General features: G+C 43.5%; 1 protein-coding gene across 5 annotated transcripts in view; it reads right to left on the bottom strand.

Moving 5' to 3' along the window:
• CADM1 (cell adhesion molecule 1) overlaps positions 1-22234 on the bottom strand; it is a 251665-nt gene that overhangs the window by 54140 nt on the left and 175291 nt on the right. For all 5 annotated transcript variants that reach the window (XM_083163180.1, XM_083163177.1, XM_083163178.1 and 2 more), the window contains one exon: positions 5556-5652. In XM_083163180.1, coding sequence (XP_083019306.1) covers positions 5556-5652 — 97 coding nt within the window. The remainder of the gene's footprint in view (positions 1-5555; positions 5653-22234) is intronic.

The following is a 22234-nucleotide window of genomic DNA, read 5'->3' as shown; positions in this document are numbered from 1 at the left end:
TTTACACATAAGGTACATATCATATGGCAACAGGAATTGTCCTCATTCATTCATGAAAATACAATATACAGAATTTGATATTTTAGATCTCACAATGACTGGCCTACCTGGCATGATGACAACTGCAAAACAAAATTGGTTACAGCCGGGCTAGGCTAACCCTAGAAGCCAGGTGGCCAAGGTGTCCATATGATGACAGCTGACATAAGTCCCTCCATGTTAAGGACACTTAATTACATTACCCCTGGTTTCTAAAAAGAGCCCATTGGCGCCTAGACTGCTTTGACTGGATCCTGGATCTACAAGGTCTGTTAGAATCTTAAGTAAAGGAATTTGTATTTTTGATTACAATATGCTATTATTACATCCTAAGGGACAGATGTATCATGCGTCAAAAAGTGATAGAGTGACGAATATCCAGCCAATCAGCTCCCACCTGTCATTTTTCAAACCTGAGGCCAGATGCGCTAGGCTTCAAAAGTGATAAAATGGAGAGTGATAAACAGCCAGCCAATCAGCTCTTGCCTGACATTTTTCAAACACAGTCTGTGACATGGCAGGTAGGAGCTGATTGGCTGGCTGTTAAGTACTAACCTTCAACAAGTGGGGAGTGATAGAGTTTGTAGGTATGCATATAATCTGTGTCCTCCTCTATACCATCACAATCCAGTGCACCAAGATGCCTGCACTCCAGGAATTCCCACAGACACATACTCTACTTACAGTGTTATACTGTATACAACTATTCAATAGCTTTATATACATACCTTTAGCTTTTCATAGGATAAAATCTAAATCCACTTCCGTGAAAACAAAAATCACCACATATTTTTATCACCACAACTTAATGGGATCATTGGGGCCGATTCAGACTCCTACGGGTCCGAATTAGGGCCCGTTGTTGATGGTGGGGTGACTGCGCATGGGAATGTACAAACCCCCTGTGCGAATGCCTTTGGTAAGTATCATACTTGCCGAGGTGCCCGCTCAGTAAGGGGAGGGAAGGGAGCAGCAGCAGGGGAACGGCAGCATTTTATGGGCATCCTGTTGCAAGTATACGCAGCCTAGCAAACAGGCCTGAATGAGGCCCACTATTCCCACAATGTTAATTAACACTGAGTTGCTGGTGCCTTGGCCTGTCATTATACCAGTCTGTCAGCATCAGAATGTAATATTAAACTAAAACAGGATGTAGCACGTCAGTTTCACATCAACGTCATTGTCACCGTCACTCACACGGTGCCCGAACTGAGCAGGGCTTGACAAACTCCCCCTTCACACAGATGTAAGACATTTACTAAAAGAATATGAGACTTAGAAAGTAACTGGACTACGGTGCCGCCAGCCGGCATTACCGCGCTGCCATGATCATGTGATCGCAGAGTTCATACAATGAGCATTATTCAAGTAAACTGCAATGGTAACCATATTGAAGAAAAAGCCTACAAACATTTGCCTGCAAAGAAAATAAACCTATTTCAATAGATTAACGAACAAGAGAGTATATTTAAAAAAAGATGACATTAACGAACATGTAATGGATTGTTTTATTTTCATTCTTCTGTGCTGAATGGAATTTATAACTAAAATGTATGGAATAACAAAGTGAGGAAGGTGGGTCATAATGAAAAGGTGGATCTATAAAGCTGCGATTAATAATGAAATAAAGGACTTAACCAATGATCTTAAAAGTACAAATAGGGTCCAAATGGAAGCAACAGCCATTTTTTGGGCGTCAGAAAAAGCTCAGCTTGCCCAAGCGGTTTTTCAGAAGGGTCTCTGACGTCAGTGATGACCACTACAACCTGTCTCAGTCGCAGATTAGTCGTAGCCTCAACCTTATTCACATTTGCACAGACCGTAAAAGCTTTTAGATGGTCCATTAATTGTGTATAGATTTGCGAGTGGATGCCAATAAGCAATCAATTTGCAATTCTATCCCAATTTTGCAATCGGCTATTACTGTCTGTCTGGGTGGATGGCAGCTTTCTATATACCATATATACTCTAGTATAAGCCTACGTTTTCAGAACATTTTTTGTGCTGAAAAAGCCCCCCCTCGGCTTATACTCGAGCAAGGGTCCCCCTTGTCAATACGTTTTTTCCCAGTTTTTTGTTGTAAAATTAGGTGCCTTGGCTTATATTCGGGTCAACTTATACTCGAGTATATACGAGAGATATATATATATATATATTTATATTACAGAAGGGAAGGCCTGTCTCTTGACTACTGCGGGAGATGCAGTCCAGTTCTAGCGGGACAGCTAGTGGCTACCCATCTATTCTCTATTGATGTCTGACTACTTGTATTTCAGAGGAGACATGTCATCCTCCCAAACACAAAGTATAACCATCTAGCTATCTATAATTAATATCTTATCTCTAAGTCAGTGCACAAATGTCAGGCTCCTCTTTTCTCCAAACAAAACGATACTTATACAGTGTGTCTGGTGCTGGTAGGAAATAAAACAAATACTAAAAATATATTTTACATACATACTGTACATACACACACACACACACACACACACACACACACACACACACAGGGGCCAATGCTATAAGTCCCGAAGGTTGCGGATGATTCGTGAGTGCGAAAAATCACGACACCGGGCGCACTTTGCGGCGGGATGAATTCGCAATTTTCATCTAATTCTGCACCTGCGAAGGGTGCTAGTTAGGCTTAATTCGGGTGCCGTTTTCAGCGTTAAAACAGCACCAGAACGGCTTTGGGACCAATAGGATTGACCCCCATAGATAGATCGATAGGTAGACATACAAAGATATGGTACAAATGGAGCCTTCTTCAACTAGCCTTCTCTGGTGAGCCATGGATCACCAAGGCTTATTATCATCTATTGTTCTCAACTGCAATACAATACATAGAACAATACAGCAGGGGTTAATATCTGACAGCTCTGGCTCACTTAATCCTATTAAAGGGATAGATGACCATGGCTCTATCTGTACATACACACAACACAGGGAAACTGACATAAGAATAGATAGGTCTAGACAGATACCATACATAGATACAGATAGAGATTTCAGTACATATGTGAAGTCCCAATATTCCAGGACCGATTATGGAATTTGACGGTTGACCACCACGCGGCTAGTTCAGTCTTCCCATCTGCATTCCTAAGCATGGCATTTACCTAAAGTGCCTGGTTCACTAACCAAAGAAAATTACATAACATCAAAGTCTTATGGGGCCTACACACAGGGAGATGTGCTGCGGAGCGATCTGTCAGGACCAGTGTTCTTCAGTGAGAACAATGGTGATTATAGATTTATCCAGCGTGCTGGATATTAATTGCCGGGCGATAAGAGACGTGCCAGCCCCTACGAAGACAACGATGTAGGGACAGTTTCTGAGCGATCTAGTTAATTAAGCAATATCGCTAAAAAAAAATGGCCTAAATTGGATATGTGTGTAGGTCCCATAATGCTATTTCTTCTCAGTATAATCACAAGAACTATTTATAAGTGTAGGTATTTAGCACACATCTATTGTAAATGAGAAAAATGGTGTTTTCCATAAACTAATATTAAGTTTCCTATTTTCAAAACCATAAACAGCCACAAAGTAAAATAAAAAAGAAGGAATATTAGGTGCATCATCCCCATTATTACATGAACCCAGTATGTTCCGAAACGTAACCACTGTGCAGAAATAACATTTCCTTGACTGGTGGGTTAGGCCAGCGTGGTAGTAAATACCATCAGTCATTAAGGGTTCAGGAGGTGGCTGGTTTAGAGACGGATGGTTCTAGATGATAGCATTATGGTGGCTATTACACTTTACTAAAATAGCTTTTGATGCTTGAATCAGGTCAGACAAATCGGCTGTAAGAGTAGCAACTGATTCTTCTCATGTTATAGATATTGTGAAGGTGGCTGAGTTATTCACAACCCATCTGTCAAAAATGCGGCACCGATAATCAATAGTCAATTTTAGGTAAATAACCATCTTCTTTCAACTATTAGGAGGTAGTACAGCAAATCTTAAGGTGCCCATACACTAGTAAGATTTATCTTCAGATCTGGCTGGTTGGAACAAAAACATGGTTATGGATGAGTGACAGTTTGTAATTTTTCCAGCATTTCCAAGCAAATGGTCAACTGTCATGTGCTCTAATCCATAACCATGTTTTTGTTCCAACCAGACAGATCTGAAGATAAATCAGCATGTGAATGGCCACCTTTACTACTCAGAATTTCAGTGTGCTACAGAAATGTCCTCATACCGCTAGCCTTAATACGCTATGCGCGTGACACATACGGCACGTATAAATCGCAGGTCCCGTGCGACTGATTGCACCGAGCAACTTTTTGCAGTGAAAATGCACCTTATTTGGCATGCGACCAAGACACTGCACTGATTCATTTTCTATGCAAACACTTGTCACTTGTGCGACTGAGCCTATACACAAAGCACAATGGAACCTGGCACGGAAAAATGCACTTCATATACCGATTTAGGGGGTATGCAATCTTCTGCCGCCATTTCTTCTGATGGGGGAAATAGCGGGAAATAGAGGGATCACAGCAGAATGAGCCTGACTATTTGAAGCTGTCGGGCCCGTTCTGCCAATAACAGACGTGGATTGTCACAATCCACGGCTGTTTTCGCGGCCACACCCCCTCTTCGCCGATTCAATGTCCCACCTGGCGGTCAAACCGCTAACGGGCCAGGATCACAGCTGTTGGGAGGGATCGACAGCCGGATTGCATACCACCGTTAGACTCACACAGATGCATGTTACAATAATTAGTGCTTTTGTGTGCCTTCTTCATTTTTTGTTGCCTTTATGACACATGTTCAGGGGAATGAAAAAGACGCTCAGCGGGTCCAAGTAAAGTTTCACGGGACCGGGCGTACTTAGATGGGATGATTGGCGCGAGTGTAAGCAATAGTGGAGGTCACCTCCGCAAACATTAAATGCAACATTCATCAAAACCAAAACAGCATGAAATAAAGTTAGCACTGATCAATAATTACAGTTCTAAAGAAAAAAATACTGCTAAACACAAAAATAACCGTTTGATTTCATAATACTAAGGGAAAGCAAATATATTCTTTGTGTTTGGTGGAACTGAATCCGAGTGTATAGCCTTAAGACCCAAACACACTATGCGATTTCACCTGATCCCAGCGTATCAGGCCGAGGAAATCGTGTGAAATCGGCTCAAATCCTACATGTATGACATACGATCCGATGCCTGGCCCGAGGTTGGACAGGTTTCACATAAGATAAGTTGTATGTGCAGCCGTCAGTGGCACCCGCAATTTATCACATCCAGTATGGTACATAGGCATGTGCCAGTGGTGCCGCATGGCTTGCACACACCTATCTGCAGAGCGGGAAGCGCCAGCCAGTGGGAGATTTAACAAAAAAAAAAAAAAAAAATATACAAAATAATGTTTTTTGTTTTTTTATTCTCTGCCCCCCCCCCCCCCCCCCCCCCCCGCCCATTGCATGCATGGGGGACTTTATACTAGTAACCATTATTGATGCTGCAGCAGTTACACTGATTCACCTACAATTTACCTGGGTTTACCAACAGCTTTGCAGGACAGCTCCAGCTGTTCCCCTTCCCTGGTAAGACCTTGGGGATAATTCACAGACACCATCACCACTGGTTTATCTGCAAAAGAATGACAACGTGTTATGTTTTGTAACATTAAAAAGGATGATATTAAAACAAATCCCTTATAAACCTGACATTCCGGATCCGCGGATTGTGTTTTAAGAACTACATTAGCACCTGTCGAAGGACCACTTGCAATTATAATTGGACCAAATAACTGTATATGTAATATAATACACCGAAAAATGGATGAAACTTCTTATTACTGTGCTAGCATTTACTCTCAGATGTCTGAAGATTTTCAGAAAAGAAAAAATGTGACTAGGAAGGCTGTTCCATTCTCAGAGTCCTTGCGCGGCTTTGCGAAGATAAGCCGTTAATGAATTTTATTTTATATGTTGCTTTTATCCTGTATGTCAAGACATTTTTCGTGCTGTGCTCTAATATATTGGTCTTCTATCCACTTATCTACATATTGCTGGTACTTATCACTACTTCTATGCCAGAGTTATACTAATGCTGTAAAATGATCTAAAGGTTTTGGAGAGTAGGCGTGTAGAGAGAGGAGGGGTATACGATGCATTGATAAGTTTATGATGCCCTGATTATCGGGTATGCGCATAACTAATTGTGTGCAGAGCTTACTGCATGGTATATACTTGGAGGCATGAAAAGGTTACCGGTTTTCGGGGACCAGGCCAGGGTGTAGCATGGTTGCTATGGCGATAGCACCCTGAAGAGGCTTTGCGATACCTTGTTCTCACTTGCCCAGCACCTGAAGATCAACACCAATGTAATGAAAACTGCAGGGTGCATCCTACACACATGAGGGTTTATTTATGAAAATGAGATGTTGCTATGGTTTGATCTATTATCTGTTAGAACAGGCACGGGGATCCTTTGGCACTCCAGCTGTTGTTCAACTACACACCCCAGCATGCCCTGCTACAGTTTTGCTATTTGGTCATGCTAAAACTGTTGCAGGGCATGCTGGGATGTGGAGTTGAACAACAGCTGGAGTGCCAAAGGTTCCTCATCCCGGTTGTAGAAGGTGCTAAATATAGAAGTAGATTCTGATTGGTTGCCCATAGCAACATCTCATCTGCAATATAACTCATGTTAGTAAATAGTAAATAAAGCCCACAGTGAACCGGTCAGGGCTTGCTGGACAAGGCAACACAGAACTGCTGCAGCAGAGCACAGGAAATCTACAGTGGGCACTGAAGATGGAAAATATCGGTGACAGTTCCAGTGTCTGCAGAGACATGCAGGACCCATTGTAAACATGAATGTATATCCACCCTGCCTTGTACCAATTAGTCTGATGGTGGCGGTATAATGGGAGTGATCGGAGTGTACAGAGGTCTGATCAGCAGCACAAATAAGAATGGGGCAATCTAGAATGTAATCATAAAATAAATGACAGTAAAGACCCCCAAACACTACAGCAATTTAAATGCAATGTGGGCACTTTTCTTGCGATTGCTGCAATAAATCACATAAAGGGTCAGATGCACTAGGCTTCAAAAAAGTGATAAAGTGAAGAGAGATAAACAACCAGCCAATCATCTTCTAACTTCCACGTTACAGGCTGGGTTTGAAAAATGACAGCAGCTGATTGGCTGGTTGTTTATTATGTTCCACTTTATTGCTTTTTTGAAGCCTAGTGCATCTGGCCCAAAAAGTGCACAAATTGCATGTGATTGACAGCAGGTGTGATGTGAGGTGTGGTCTAATGCACATCACATTGGTGCTTCCGCGTGAGTTGGGATCGTTTGGTCGACAAGCGTTAGGTCGACATGGGTCAATGTCGACATGGGTTTAGGTCGACACAAGCAATAGGTCAACAGGGTCTAGGTCGACAGTCAAAAGGTCGACATGAGGTTTTTCACTGGTTTTTTTTTACCCAAATGTCGACATGGACACATATTCCAATGCACCGCATCGCTCGCTATGCTTTGGGCACACTATTTTATTCTCCCACCACGCCCTAGTGCAGGCCTGGCCAACCTGTGGCTCTCCAGATGTTGTCAAACTACAAATCCCATCATGCCTTGCCACAGTTTTGCTATAAGGGAGTGTTAAAACTGTGGCAAGGCATGCTGGGATTTGTTGTTTCAGAACATCTGGAGAGCCACAGGTTGGCCTGTCCTGCCCTAGTGGATGGTAGGGCATGAAAAACCGCCTGTCGGCACGTCGGCTCAAAAAACAGTGAAAGACCCCATGTCGACCTAGACCCTGTTGACATAATGCTTGTGTCGACCTAATGACCTGTCTACCTAGACCATCACTTCTGAGTCACACCGGCTGAAGAAGCAATCTGCTAGATTTCTTCTGAGCCAGGAAGGCTTGGCTGGTATTGCATGTGATATCGTAGACAAAAGAACTGCATGCAATCCTGCCGCCTGGTCTCGGATGGGGCTCACAAGCAGATCGCGAGCAACTTCTCCAAGGCGAGAAGTCGCCTAGTGTATGCCCATCTTAAGAAAAAGGTACCTATTGCTTTCCTTGACCAGCAGGTGGAACAGATGTGTCCTCAAAGTATGGCTACAATAGTGCCAAGCATCGCTTCTTGGAACATCAAGAGCGCTGTACCGCAGGCAAAAAGGACTACACTACCAGGTGCCGGTTCACTCACGCCAGACGTCTGTTGCCGCAAGGCATATTAAGGCTAGATGTATGAGGACACATCTGTATACGATTCCCAATACGGTACAAGCACATCAGAAGACAAAGAACAAATTCTAGCAGTATTTACCATCAAATATGTATTATTTTTTTAATGTTGCGGAAATTATGCGTCTTGTTGGCACTGTGCAACCACTATTAATAATAACATTTACATTCAGTCCAAAACAGGAGGAGACTTTCAGGGGGATGAAGAATAAGGAGAATCTGAAGACTGGTGATTATTGCCAGCAACAGCTGCAACACTTGATTAAACACTATAAATATAAGCCAGCAAAGCTCAGGATCACTGCGTCATGTAGGCAACAGGATGACAGGGTCGGAGTTGATATAGCACAACCATTCTGGTTTATGTGATCTGAAACTTGTATATCTCTGAAGCCTGCAGTTTGTTTTTACATAATACCACCATATGGCACGAAAGGGCAAGTTATATGTGTTCTACAAGAACATAACCTAGAAGGAAATGCAGCATATTATAACCTAGGACAGGGTTTGTTAACCACTGTGCTGTAGACACACTATTGTGCTGTGAGCAAGTGTGCGGCCGGAGATTGTTTTATCTAACTGCACCAAAGGGCACTCCATATTGAAACCAGGTATCATTGGCATAAGGTCACTCCTGTGTTCTGCAAAAAGATAAGCCAGGTACAGACTCTGTACTGTACTCTACAATGATTGTGTTCTATGGTGGAGAGTGTGAATACATTTTTTTTTTTTTTTATATGGGGATGTGATTTTCTTAGTTCATGTTGAGCCCAATGTTTTTTTTTTTTTTTTGTGGGGGCCAGTGTGGTATTCCTTGGCAATTTAATACCTTGAACGGTGTGCCCTCAGTTCTAAGAACATGCCTGCAGAAGAAAGACTAAAAATGAGCATCCACACTCCCCTACAGACAGATGCACATCCTCAGAACGCAGAACAGATTGTGGGGTTCTCACTACACAACCCGACGCAGCCACAACAATAATTTAGTGCACCTCTAAAACAGGCCTATTGGGGTTTTTCTTAAATTCCTTGCACAAGCTATATTTCCTAATATTTAACAGTCTATTACTCCATAATTTCAACCTTTGGGCGATTTTTGAAAATTTCAAAAAATTAAAACTACGTAATCACATGTACATCTCAGTACATAAGTATTCACAGCCTTTGCCATGAAGCTCAAAATTTAGTTTAGGTGCATCCGGTTTCCACTGATCATCCTTGAGGTGTTCCTACAGTCGAATTGGAGTCCACCTGTGGTAAATTCAGTTGATTTGAAAGGCACACACCTGTCTATATAAAAGGTCCCACACTTTTATATAGACTTTCTGTGTACCTCCGTGACAGGATTGTCTGGAGGCACAAATCTGGTTCAGTGTACATAAAAATATCTGCTGCTTTGACGGTCCCAATGAGCACAGTGGCCTCCACCATCTGTAAATGGAAGAGGTTTGGAACCACCAAGACTCTTGCAAGAGCTGGCCGGCGATCTAAAGTGAACCAATCGGGGGAGAAGAGCACTAGTCAGGGAGGTGACCAAAATCCTGATGGTCACTCTGTCAGAACTACAGCATTCCTCTTTGTGTAGATGAGAACCTTCCAGAACCATTTCTGCAGCAATCCACCAATCAGGCCTGTATGGCAGAGTTGCCAGAAGGAAAAAGCACTTGGCAGCCCGCCTGGAGTTTACCAAAATGCCCCCGAAGGACTCTCGGACCATGAGAAACATAGATCTCTGATCTGATGAGACAAAGATGAAATGCTTTAATGGGAATGTCCGGTGTCATGTTTGGAGGAAACCAGGCACCACTTATCACCAGGCCAATACCATTTCTACACTGAAGCATGGTGTTGGCAGCATCATGCTGTAGGGATGTTTTTCAGTAGCAGGAACAGGGAGACTAGTCAGGATAGAAGAAAAGATGAATGCAGCAACATACAGAGACATCCAGGATGAAAAGCTGCTCCAGAGCACTCTTTCCCACAGACTGGGGTGTTGGTTCTTTCAGCAGGACAACAAACGTAAGCCCACAGCCAAGATACCAATGGAGTAGCTTCAGTACAACTCTATGAATGTCCTATACGTTGTACGTTTCCTGTTTGGTTACCCATACAACTATGTAACGTATATAGCCTTTGCCATGCATCACCACAGGTTTGTGGACAGTTGATTAACCCTAAAAACCCACCAGGTATGTCGTGCAAAGCTTTAAAGTCTCTCAATCTGGAGGGTGAGCACCAGATAACCTGAAATACATTTCTAGTGGAGAATGAGACCTCTTTCTCAGCAGTGTACAAATACTACATCATAGAAGTGTGTTGTCCAAGAAGGACAACAACAGGGTACAACAGAAAGAAAGTCGAGGGATGCCTTGCAGTGGTGGCCAAACCAGTCCCAAGATCTACCAATGGTCCACATCCCAGACCACCTAGCTGGTGCACAGCTGTAGTCATTACTAACTGTCACATTTTCAAACATGCTGCATTCTTTCCTACTATAGACCAACAGGTTGCCTGAAAGATATGAATTTTTGGTAGATCTTGAGGACAGGTTTGACCACCCCTGCCTTAGAGTGTGATGGCAGTGAGGCAAGATGAGGTGAGGCGAGGTAGCGAGGGCCAGAGGAGAGAGAAAAAGAGGCTGCATAGAAATTGCAGGAGAAAAGAAATGATATAACATATTTAGGGGTAAATGGAAGTTCTGCACTGTCTAGAACAGGGGTGCTTTTTTGTGCCAAGGGCCGTTTGTAGGGGGAAAACAATCCTTCCGGGGCCATATATAAAAATATCTCTTACAACTTCCCCTGCTGCAGTCATCCCACGCTCCGGCGGCTGCCGCTGAATAGGACTGACAGTCTCCGGCTGCTGATGTTAAGAGGAATCTCGCGAGAACTAATAATAATTCCCCTGTACTGGATTTCCAGTAAAGCCGCCTGGTGGGCGGGCCACTGAGACCAGCTACGGGGGCCGCATACGTCCCCCGGGCCTGAGGTTCCCCACCCGTTCTAGAAGATAATATATCCGATTGATTGCTATGGGCAAAATCCCATCTTGGTAAAATTTTCCCTTTAATTTTAACTGTGGAATAAAAAAAAAAAAAAACGGCCGGGGGCTTAGGTGGTATTACTGACTACATTGAAGATAAAAAATATAAATGTTACATGTCAATGGCTGCAGAACTCGGAATTACGGCAGATTCCCTGGTTTGACATGTTATTTTCCAGTGGCAATAACCGTTCAGCAGTAATTACTAGCAAATACAGCCGTTCTGATTACACCCAGTGCATTGTGAGCTCTATACATTGGGGAACTTTGTTGTCTGACACGAGGATCTCGGTGTGCGAGGTAAACAGCAGAGTGCAGGCTGTGAGGAAAGAAAGGCTGATCAGATATATATCACAGTAACATCAAATCTATTTCTGCAGCCCGGCTTTCACACTTAGAGCATCTCAGGCTGAGGGAAACTCATTTGCCTTCATGCTGAGGTGAAACTGCAGATCTCTGCCATGTTCCACACGGATACATCCGTCCGAGTGTCATATATAACGGAAAGGCACAGTGTGTGCGCCAGGGCTGTAATAGGCTGTTCTCAGCTTGGGTGCACACTGCAGCTCTGTGCAGCACATGGGGGAGGGAACAACACATTGCTCAGGAGACAAGACAGGGCCGAGATGCTTCACACACCGGGGCCCACTAAAGAGAGAGATTAATGTGTGAAGTCCCATTGCCATCTCTATTTGACCTTGAACAACAGGGAGCAGTGGACAGGGGAGAAGGCCAACGACAAAGAACGGGAAAGGTTGGCACATTGATAGCGGGAGGAGAGGTCACATAAACAGAGAGAGAAGGTGCACACACACAGGGACAGACTGGGGAGAAAAGTGTTACTGGGAGCGGTAGAGGTCACTGAGCCTCAACATAAAAATGTTCTATGACTAAAAATAAATTTCACACTTAACAGTGGATGTACAAATAGCAAACGTACAGAAAAAAAAGACACTAAGAGCCAGATGTATCAAGCTTCAAAAAGTGATAAAATGGAGAGTGATAAACAAACAGTTCCTAGCTGTCATGTTACAGGCTGGGTTTAAAAAATGATAGGAAGCAGCTGATTGGCTGGCTGTTTTTCACTCTCCATTTTATCACTTTTGGAAGCTTGATATATCCGGACAAAGCTTTAATGTTTTCTTTGTTTTCGGCTGCAGGATTTAAAGGGTTGAAAATTTGAAACCATTTTTTGGGGCGAGATGCATCAACAGCTTGGAGAGCGCCCCTCTATAATCTTTCAAGCACAGCTTGACCTAGTATCTTTTGGGTGCGAGTAAGTGCTGCGCTATGTCCCACCTACGATAAAGCAGACTTGCACTTTTGTTTGCAGCATCACAGGGCTGCGAGCAAAAATCTGCGAGTTTGGCGCTAAAATGGGCAACAAGGGGTGCAAGTATGGATGGCAGCGTTTACACACCGCATTAAGGGGGGTATGCAATGTCATTCGAGCTCCCGCAGCCATCTCCCGACGGGGGAGATGGCTGCGGGGCCCTATTCAATGCTGTCTTCCCCGACAGCATTGAACAGGGGTTTTGCACAGAACGAGCCCGACATCACAAGCTGTCGGGCTCGTTCTGCCGAGAAAAGCCGGAAATAGGCGAGCTCCCGGCCGGAGCTCATCTATTTCCGTCATCAACTCGCGGCCACGCCCCCTTCTCGCCGCTCGGCGGCCGGGACATTGAATCCCGACTGCCGAGCTCCAGGCGAGCTGACCGAGAACGGGACAGGGGCACGGCTGTCGCGCTAGCTCGACAGCTGTGCCCCTGACATTGAATACCCCCCTAAAAGTGCCTTGCAGAATTCATGGGGAGTAGGATTAACTCCTTAAATGTGATTGGTTAGCAGTTCTCCGCTTTAACGCTCTCCAAGATTTGACACACAACCCCGTATGTCTGGCCCGACTTTCTCAGTCTCTTTACCCGCTCTCGTGTGTCTGTGAGCTTACAAGATCCTAAAGGCTGGGTCCACGCCAGAGGCTGCTATGTTCTGCAGTGCAGGAGCAGAGTTCGGATTGGTTATATTGGTGGGCATATGCCTTGCATGATAGTTCTGACTTAGGTGTGCAACAATAAGCTAACGTAATTTATTAGCAGCACTCCGCATGATCATATACGTAAAACCAGGCAGAGTTTGGATATAACAGTAACTGACCTCAAAGAGAATGAAAGCAATGACAGAACAGTACATGATTAAAAGGAGGACAGAAAAAGGACAGGACTTGTTTTCATGTATGTGAAAAAAAAAAAGTTTAAGATTAATGTGGGAGAATATCTGTAAAGGTTGTGACCGAGTAAATAGGGCGAGTACGGCTAAAAATACATGGAGAAAGACACCAGAGAAATACTGAAGAGGGGTTTATTATAAGCCACCTTCATTAAACTGTGAATATAAATCCAATTATTATTACAATGTAAAAGGCCGGCAAAGACTAATGTGATTTTATCACACCAGACATTGGGACAATGACACTGGTGGCTTGAGCAAAGGAAGGCCGCTTTTATACAATTTAAAAAGGCAAGTGATTTTTTTGAAGTGGAGTAGGCGAAATGCTGGACATAGTACTACCTGATCAGTAATTCTACCTAATGTACAAAGGGTACAGTAGTTAGAGAACAGAGATCACAATGCGGTAACATTTCAGAAACAATTCTAGAAGGGCAAAAATCAATCAGCGCAGGAAGCATTGAAGCTTGTAAGGATGGAAAAGAGCACTTTTGGAAGACATCTAGTCTGATGTAAAGGCATTAGCAGAAGACGACGACATGTAACAGTCATTTATTTGAATAACTGCAGATAAGCAAATTTCAACCACTGTTCCGTGGCACACTAGTGTGTCTTGAGCTGCTCTTAAGTAGGTCACCTAAGCTGCAGGTGTCCACACCAGTTTACAGCCACCACCAGTTCAACGGTTATTCACTGGTCTCATGTTTTCATGTGAGGGCCAATGAACTTTGTTTCTTACCTGTGTGATTATTTTTTCATATGGGTGTCAATGGGTATATATTTTTTTCCCTGTGGGGGGCCAATGTGCCCTGGGCAATTTTAAAATCTTGTTTGGTGTGCCGTGAGTGGAAAAAGGTTGAAATCTCTGGTGTTCATAAAGGGTTATAAACAAACAGCCATAACGTACCTTGCTACAGAAATATTTAATTTAAAGTAACATTCTATAAACTGCCATTGTAAACTTGAAGATAAATGCACGGTCTTGCACCTAGTTATGGCAATAATCACTTGAATGGAATACAATGAAAGTAGATGGAGAGAGTAAACAATTTACAGTATTCATCCAAGATAACACTAGGATTTGTCTAGTGGACGTTTTTGGCCTGATTCTGAGTCACATAAACACGGGGTTGAGTGACTGAGAAATGTATTGGAAATCTGCTGGGTGTTGACTGGGAGGTTTCTAAACAGACAAAAGATTGTATGTTTTATGGGCGTGTTACAGGACTGTCTCCAGAGTGATGCTGAACTGGTTGGGAACTCAGATGTATAATCACTCACATTGGGGTCCATACTCTGACAGGAAACCGGCAGTAAGCATAGGGCTGGCGCAAGTTTCGGTGGTGCAGTCGAAGGTTCACAAACACCAAACAGTATTTCAGTATCTAAAATTGCTCACAGTGGGCGTCTCTGTGTTTGCACATTCAGACGCAGACTTGCACACTAAAAGGGAGGGCGGATACTAGTATTAAAGCATTAGATCTAGACCCTCGGCTGTGAACAGTAGGGAGGTTTCACCGCCAGCATACTCGTACTGTAGGACAGGGTGACATTTCTTACCGCATGGCAAATTCAACATACGAATTGAAAACAAAAATATTGGAAACCTTTCTTTCCATTAGCGGAACCTGTAACCAGAATTAGCAGATGACATTATGCGTGAGATTGGATTTATAGATTGTCATTTTGTGGGCCAGGGTGAAATTGGTTTCCTCCTGTGAAGCTAAATTGGAAATGTATGAAAGGTTGAACTTAACAGACCATTATATTTTTCAAATGTACTAGTTATGTAACATTTACACTTATTGAACTTGCCATCACATAAAGCCCTCTGTGTGGAGGCAATTGATCTATTTAGAAAGCACAAATATCTTTTTTTATGCTGGGAACTTTTACAAAGGTTCTAATGAAAAATCTCCCAGCACAGGAGCAAAACGCGTAAGAGAGAGAAAAGGAACCCCCCAAACCAGTGCTGCAGCAGCATCCCCACACTGATTGACAAGCGAGATGGCCATCATCAAAAAAAAAAAAAAAAAAGTGTCGGGACACCAGCCCACACAGCCAGCACATCTGTGGCATGCACGGCCGCACAATATCTAGCGGTGGTGCAACCCACTCCCTGCACGGAAGACCAGCTCCGGAGGCATCACAGCCATCTCTATCACGTCTCCCTGAGTTGAGGCAAGTAACGATCAAATACAGCATATTGCTGCTGTACAGTCTTTTTGAGACATTTATTGGGAGAACTTAAAAAATATAAGATCATTGGTGTGATGATTCTCACTTGTCATTTACCAACTTCAACACATTTGATATATTTTTTAATTTTTTACCATTAGCGCTATAAATATTGATCCACCTCTAGGTTATACAATCAAATTAAAATTATAATGATGAATACTATTTTATCTTTTGATATGTAATAGATACATATAGATACAATTAATAGATGTAATTAAACATATGTATGGTTTCCAATTCTTCATGCCAATTACATCTGTTCTTTAATTAGCGCACTATTATAAAAATAGGGGTTTTCATCTCACCCATCGGAACCTTTAGTGCGTAACCTGCTTCTACAAGCAGGTATAATACTTGCTGCTCTTTTAAGTTATTATTGATATAGATTGTATAATTAATATTAGAACACAAGCGCCGGAACATATTAAACTATCAGTTATTCAGAAAAAAAAAAAATAATTTTACTGTAAGTTCTTACTTTAAATTTGAATTGGAAAGAAAAACAACACAATGACTACTTTGTGGCCACTGTGTGTAGATTGTGCGGGTACTGAATTCATTGCAAAGCATACTGTATCCGGAATGTGACCTGCCTTAAAGTACCAAATATGCTTAGCATAGAAGTAGATACGGACTCAGAGATGTACGCTACGTCCCAGCCAAAAGGAAACTGCTGAGATATACCGTACCGCTATGTCCTAATGCAGCAAGATGTGATCGGGTGTAAAGAGATGTCACCTGTCTGCTTATGGGATCTGCTGTAAGACACACCATTGGCCCACACTGCATGACCATAGATCATCTGCTCAGGTTTCCATCTTAGGTCCGTCCAGTAACTCTGTGATGCCATATGCAGACACGGACTTTAGCACTCCCACAAAATGGGGGAGATATGCCTTTGTTGTGATCAATGGACCTGCTTGCCGTCCCATGAACCCCCCTTCCCTACACCCTCCCTCAGCCTGTCAACCAGCGGCGTAACTATAGCACCGCAGCCCCCGCCACCGCGTGGGCTGCGGTGCTATAGTTAACCCCCCCCCCAATCCCCCGCAGACTTACCTATCGCGCTGGTCCCGGCGGCTCCGTTCTTCTGCTGAGGACCATCACAAAATGGCCGCCCCCATATAGCACACAGTTCTCTGAAACTGTCTGCTGTATGGGGGCAGCCATTTTGTGGTGGTCCTCAGCAGAAGAACCTCCGTTCCGCCGGGACCAGCGCGATAGGTAAGGCTGTGGGGGATTGGGGGGGGGGGGGTTTGCATAGGCGGCGGGGCGGCAGGGCAGGGGGGTAGGGGTGCTTGGCGGGGCGGCGGCGAGGGGGGGCGCCCAAAACGTAGCTACGCCGCTGCTGTCAACCAATCTGAGGCTTAAAGGCACATGTGCAGAACAAGTATGCACAGGCGGAGTGTCCCCACCATCAGTACTGTACAAGTTGAGTGTCCACACCATCAGACTTGTATGCAAACATCAAGTTAGCGTGCACATCTCACTCAGGCCCTTAGTACAAGTACCTAATAAGAAAAAAATAAAATACAATACAATACTAATGTAAAGTATCACAGGCTATAAAACATACTATATAAAAAATGAGAGAAAGGACAGTCACGCGAGGGATGGAAGAATGCGGCCATAGTCTATCAGGGAGCGCAAATCTAGCAAATCCAATTTCTGAAAGGACAAACTGTCTTCTGTGAGCTATTGTCAGGACTCCCGTATATGTAGGAACGATCAATCTACAGAACCGTTTCCAACTCAAATAGAAACCATAGCGTTAGTATTCCATTATGTAAACTATGCCGGGACTATAACTCCCAGCATCCTCCACTGGCAGCAGCTAATGGGATTCTTAGCGTCAATCATTGTAATCCTTGCACCGTTTTATTCCCAAATTTACTGGGTGACCTGGAATTATTAAATGTGTTCTAAAGGCTACAAATTCCACTTTCAGGGGGGGGGGGGGGGGAATTTAATAGCCTGCGAACTGCGTATTCCCGGTGAGTCCGTCCAATGTCTCAAAGATGTATTATGTTAAAAGACTAAACCTTGTCTGTCTTGCCATTTAAATGTTTCCGACTTCAAAGCATTGGGCAGACTCGTCGAGTACCCAATGATGCCCCTTAGTATGAATATTCCCTTGGCTTTTTGTACATCATAGATGAAGAATCTCTTGACACATTCAGAAGCACTTCACTGGATTAATTCCAGTACCACTACACTCTGTGCTGCCACCTCTGACACAAGGGGCAGGAGAAAGGCCGTAGACATCAGGAGCCGTAGAAGTCTTATTATCTGATGAAGCTTCATCTCTTTGATCTAAATATGGCTTTTGGTGGCTGAAGCTAAAGGTAGAAATGCATTATTAAAGCTAACGAGCTCTTGCAAAATGTTAATGGACATTAAGTTTGAATAAATGAATTACGCATTAAGAGTCGCTGCAAAATTCCAGTACCTGCCAATTTAAGAAGATCAGATCATTTCTGTTTGCCAATTACGGAGACATTACTTCACAATACTTTCAATCTATAGACATTACGGAGAAGGGAATAAGCAGTTTGCAGATGTAGAAAGTAGAGGAGTCTGGGTGGAACAAAACGTTGCCGGGTGAAGAAAGTACCGATAGGTGGAGGAAACATTTCATAAACTTATACAATAGGATCTTTTATCAGGAATTCTAAGGAGATCTTCCCATGATCTGGCGCAAACTATCAACTGCTACAACCAATGAAAAACTGACCCTGGTCATTCCCTGCACTCTGTGACTGTAAGAGGAGGTGCCCTTGTGCGTGATATTTTACCAGGCAGCAGCAATAAGTTCTCTCTATAGTAAATATCCCATGCCTCTATAGCTATAAGGGGGTTGGGTATAAAATCCCATCTGACAGGTAGAAGACAGACAGTGGATTCCAGACCGATCCTGGTAAAAAAAAAAAACTTTACCCCCATCTGTAACCCACCTTCCCCCGCAACCTAACTCTGACCATCCCCTCCTGCAAGCAACTTCTTGGGCTATAGTGCCGATTTTGGCCGGCACTTAACATCAAGAGTGCTAGATATTAATCGGTCAGGGCCAGTGTTCTCACCGGGAACACTGGGCCTGACAGATCGCTCAGCACACATCGCTGATACAACACTGAGTGATCTTGCTGGAGCGTTCTGAGGGATCTTACATCTGCCTGTGTGTAGGCCCCTTAAGGCTTCTTACTCTGTCCCACATTGCGGACGGATAAGTGAACTTGAAAGCTTGGGATTGGATTCTAAACTGGTTGAATGGATTGCAGCATAGAAAACATAGCGTTGTAGTAAATAGAGTGCAGTCACAGGAGGGAAGCGTTTACTAGTGGAGCACCCAAGGATCTGTACTTGGAACAGTTCTTTTTAATATCTTTATTGGTGACATTGTAAATGGTATTAAAGATAAAGCATGCTTTTTTTGCAGATTAAACTAAGGTATGCTACAGGGCATATACCCCAGGAGGGGTAAAACTAATGATTGATGATCTAGGTCAGGCATGTCCAAACTATGGCCCTCCAGCTGTTGTGAAACTACACGTCCCATCATGCCTTGCCACAGTTTTGCTATTAGGTAATGCTAAAACTATGGCAAGTCATGCTGGGATGTGTAGTTTCACAAACAGCTGGAGGGCCACAGTTTGGACATGCCTGATCTAGGTGGACCAAAGGTATGGTCAAGAGCAACTACAGAGTAAATCCCCAAAAATGCAAAACCATGCACTTTGGTATCACATATCCAAATGCTAAATATAGTATTACCAGCACTATAATAGAAACTACTAAGGAAAAATGGATCTACACAGCAGGTTTAGCTGTTTTCTGTGACTTTTAAGCAATGTGACTATTATATAGGTCATTGGTATGGATTCCAGAATACAGTTTTTAGTTCTGGAGGATAGAGCATAAATGTAATGGGGTCAAAGTTGCATTCTTCAAATGAAGAACAGGGACACTAACACTGACGGGAGGTTCCGGGGAAATCTGAGGAAAAATTACTTCACAGAAAGGGTGGTGGACATGTGGAATAGCCTCCCATTAGAGGTGGTAGAGACGAATACAGCAGAGAAATGTAAGACAGAAGGATACCCTTACAAATAAAGCAGAAACAAATAGGAGTTGAGGTAACAATATGGTAAAAAAAAGGAGTAACCGAGATGGGCCAAGTGTTTCCGATATGCCGTCACATTCTGTTTTAACCATACTTGCCACAGCATGCAGCCTAACCGTAACCCTACCACTAGTGACTAACAATAATACTCCCCCTTGTGCCTAACCTTAGTAATTACAGACTAGATCTATTGGGATTCTGACTGCCAGAACCCAAAGCACATCACTTCTAGAGATAAGATTCACAGTGTGCTACACATTTACCAGTCTTTACACTAGTCTCCATCCCAGTGCGGGCAGATTGTGCAAGGTACAAGCAGTGCATGGGCAAAAACTCAGCTGAGAGAGGGGCTTAGCCAGGGAGATAACATAGGACTAAAAAACATTTTTCTATGGGGAACTGTCTGAGAGTCCATTGTTAAAAACGGTGGTCAACCGGGAGGAAGATCAATGTAGCCGCTAAGGCAACATAACTGGAAGTTTAAACGTTACATTTGTCTGCTGGAAAAGGAGCATCCAATGCTAAACTGGACTATTAACCATTGGAGTGTCAAAAGAATTTGTCAATGCCAAGCAAACATTTGTATTCATCATAAGGACCTGTAATGTTTAACTTTTACAGGAAATATAATCTTTTTTATTTATTGAAAAATGTATATTACAAATGTGAGCCACACTGGCATTTTTAGCAAATATTTTGAACATCTCTTCAGGGATGTTGGCAGTCAAAGGGTTAATGGCCAGATTGGGTAAAATAAGGACTATTAAAAGAAAGTTACAGTGAGGGGAAATGAAGAACGCACCAATTTGTAGTTTATTAGGTGGGGTCAAGATGCAACACACGTCTGAGCTGGACTTAGCATGGTCTGCATCCTGAGCAAGGCCTTTTTCCCCCAGCAGCTGGAACCTGCCCAACCAAGACATACGACTTGTGTTTGGGATGATTCATGCACCATTAAGCAGAAGTGGTCCCATCCCAATCACTGAAGCATCTTAACTAATAAAGGAAAGTGGTGGACGTTAAATCTGTAAAAAGGAGGCTGACGCGTTCCAATCACAATGCTCTTCTCATTCTCTAGAAATACAATCGTTTCCTTAGGAACAGCAGGTGTGGGCTGGTGTAGTAGTAATAAAGTGTAAAATACAAGTACCGTACATTATGTACCATCAATGTTCTCCAGCACTCTGCCATTCATTACTCTGGCTGCACTGCAGAATTCCAATCACTGCTTCTCTGAACATCCTGCAGCATTTTTACTTATTAATACTATAAAGGCTGAGCAGCGGCCCTTGAATGTACAATACTGAAGCAGGCAGCGCGGTGTTCGGATTAATACTCGCCTGTAAAGACTGACGTGCTAGCTCAGCATGAACAGATATACACAGAATGAAAGAAAGAGACAGATTCCATTATGGATGGGGTTTACCTGTAGCTAATAGCGCCGCCCTCAGCAGTGCCATTAGAAGCTGTATTCCTGTGCGTTAGGCCCCAGAGGGTGAATGTAACACACAGTTTTCCTAACAGCCTCAGAAGCTGCAAAGACAAATGTGCAGTTAATGCATCCTCTTGTGCTTAACACTCTGGGAAATCCATAGATTCTGGCATGCAACACGGAATCCATGGGTTACAGTGTGGGGAATATGGCAAAAACTTGGATGGCTCCGGGTTTAAACGTCAGTAATTGAAGCTTCCCCCTAACTGAGACGAGGTGCACTAGGGCGTGGTAGGAGAATAGTGAGCGCATGCGAGGGGGCGCGGTGCACTGATACAGAGTCCATGACGCCTATGTCGACATTCAGATAAAAAAAAGCGAAAAACCATGTCGACATTTTGATTACAAAATGTCGACATGGTTTTTGTTTCTTCACTTTTTTGTTCTGAATGTCGATCTAGTCGGCATGGACACCTTATCAGTGCACCGCGCCCCCTCACATGACTCGCTGCGCTCGCTATTCTCCTACCACGCCCTACCTTCCCCATGTCGACCTAATGCTTGTGTCAACTTAATGACCCAGTCGACTTTTTGACTGTGTCGACCTAAGGCCTGTTGTTCAATGGTCAACCTAATTCATGTCGACCTAATATTCTTAGACCCTACTCGAAGTTCACTGATCAAATAAGCATTGGGATAATTGTTCTTTTAATTTATGTGAATATCAATGGAAACATGTACAGCAGAGATGGGGAACCTTCGGCCCTCCAGCTGTTGTTGAACTACGCATCCCAGCATGCCCTGCTATAGTTTTGCTATTTGGTCATGCTAAAACTGTAGCAGGGCATGCTGGGATGCGTAGTTCAACAACAGCTGGAGGGCCGAAGGTTCCCCATCCCTGA

Source organism: Crinia signifera, chromosome 19, assembly GCF_055691185.1.
Source record: "Crinia signifera chromosome 19, ASM5569118v1, whole genome shotgun sequence".
Taxonomy (NCBI): Eukaryota; Metazoa; Chordata; class Amphibia; order Anura; family Myobatrachidae; genus Crinia; species Crinia signifera.
Note: the sequence above shows the minus strand (reverse complement) of the source record. Positions and strands in the feature narration are given on the sequence as shown.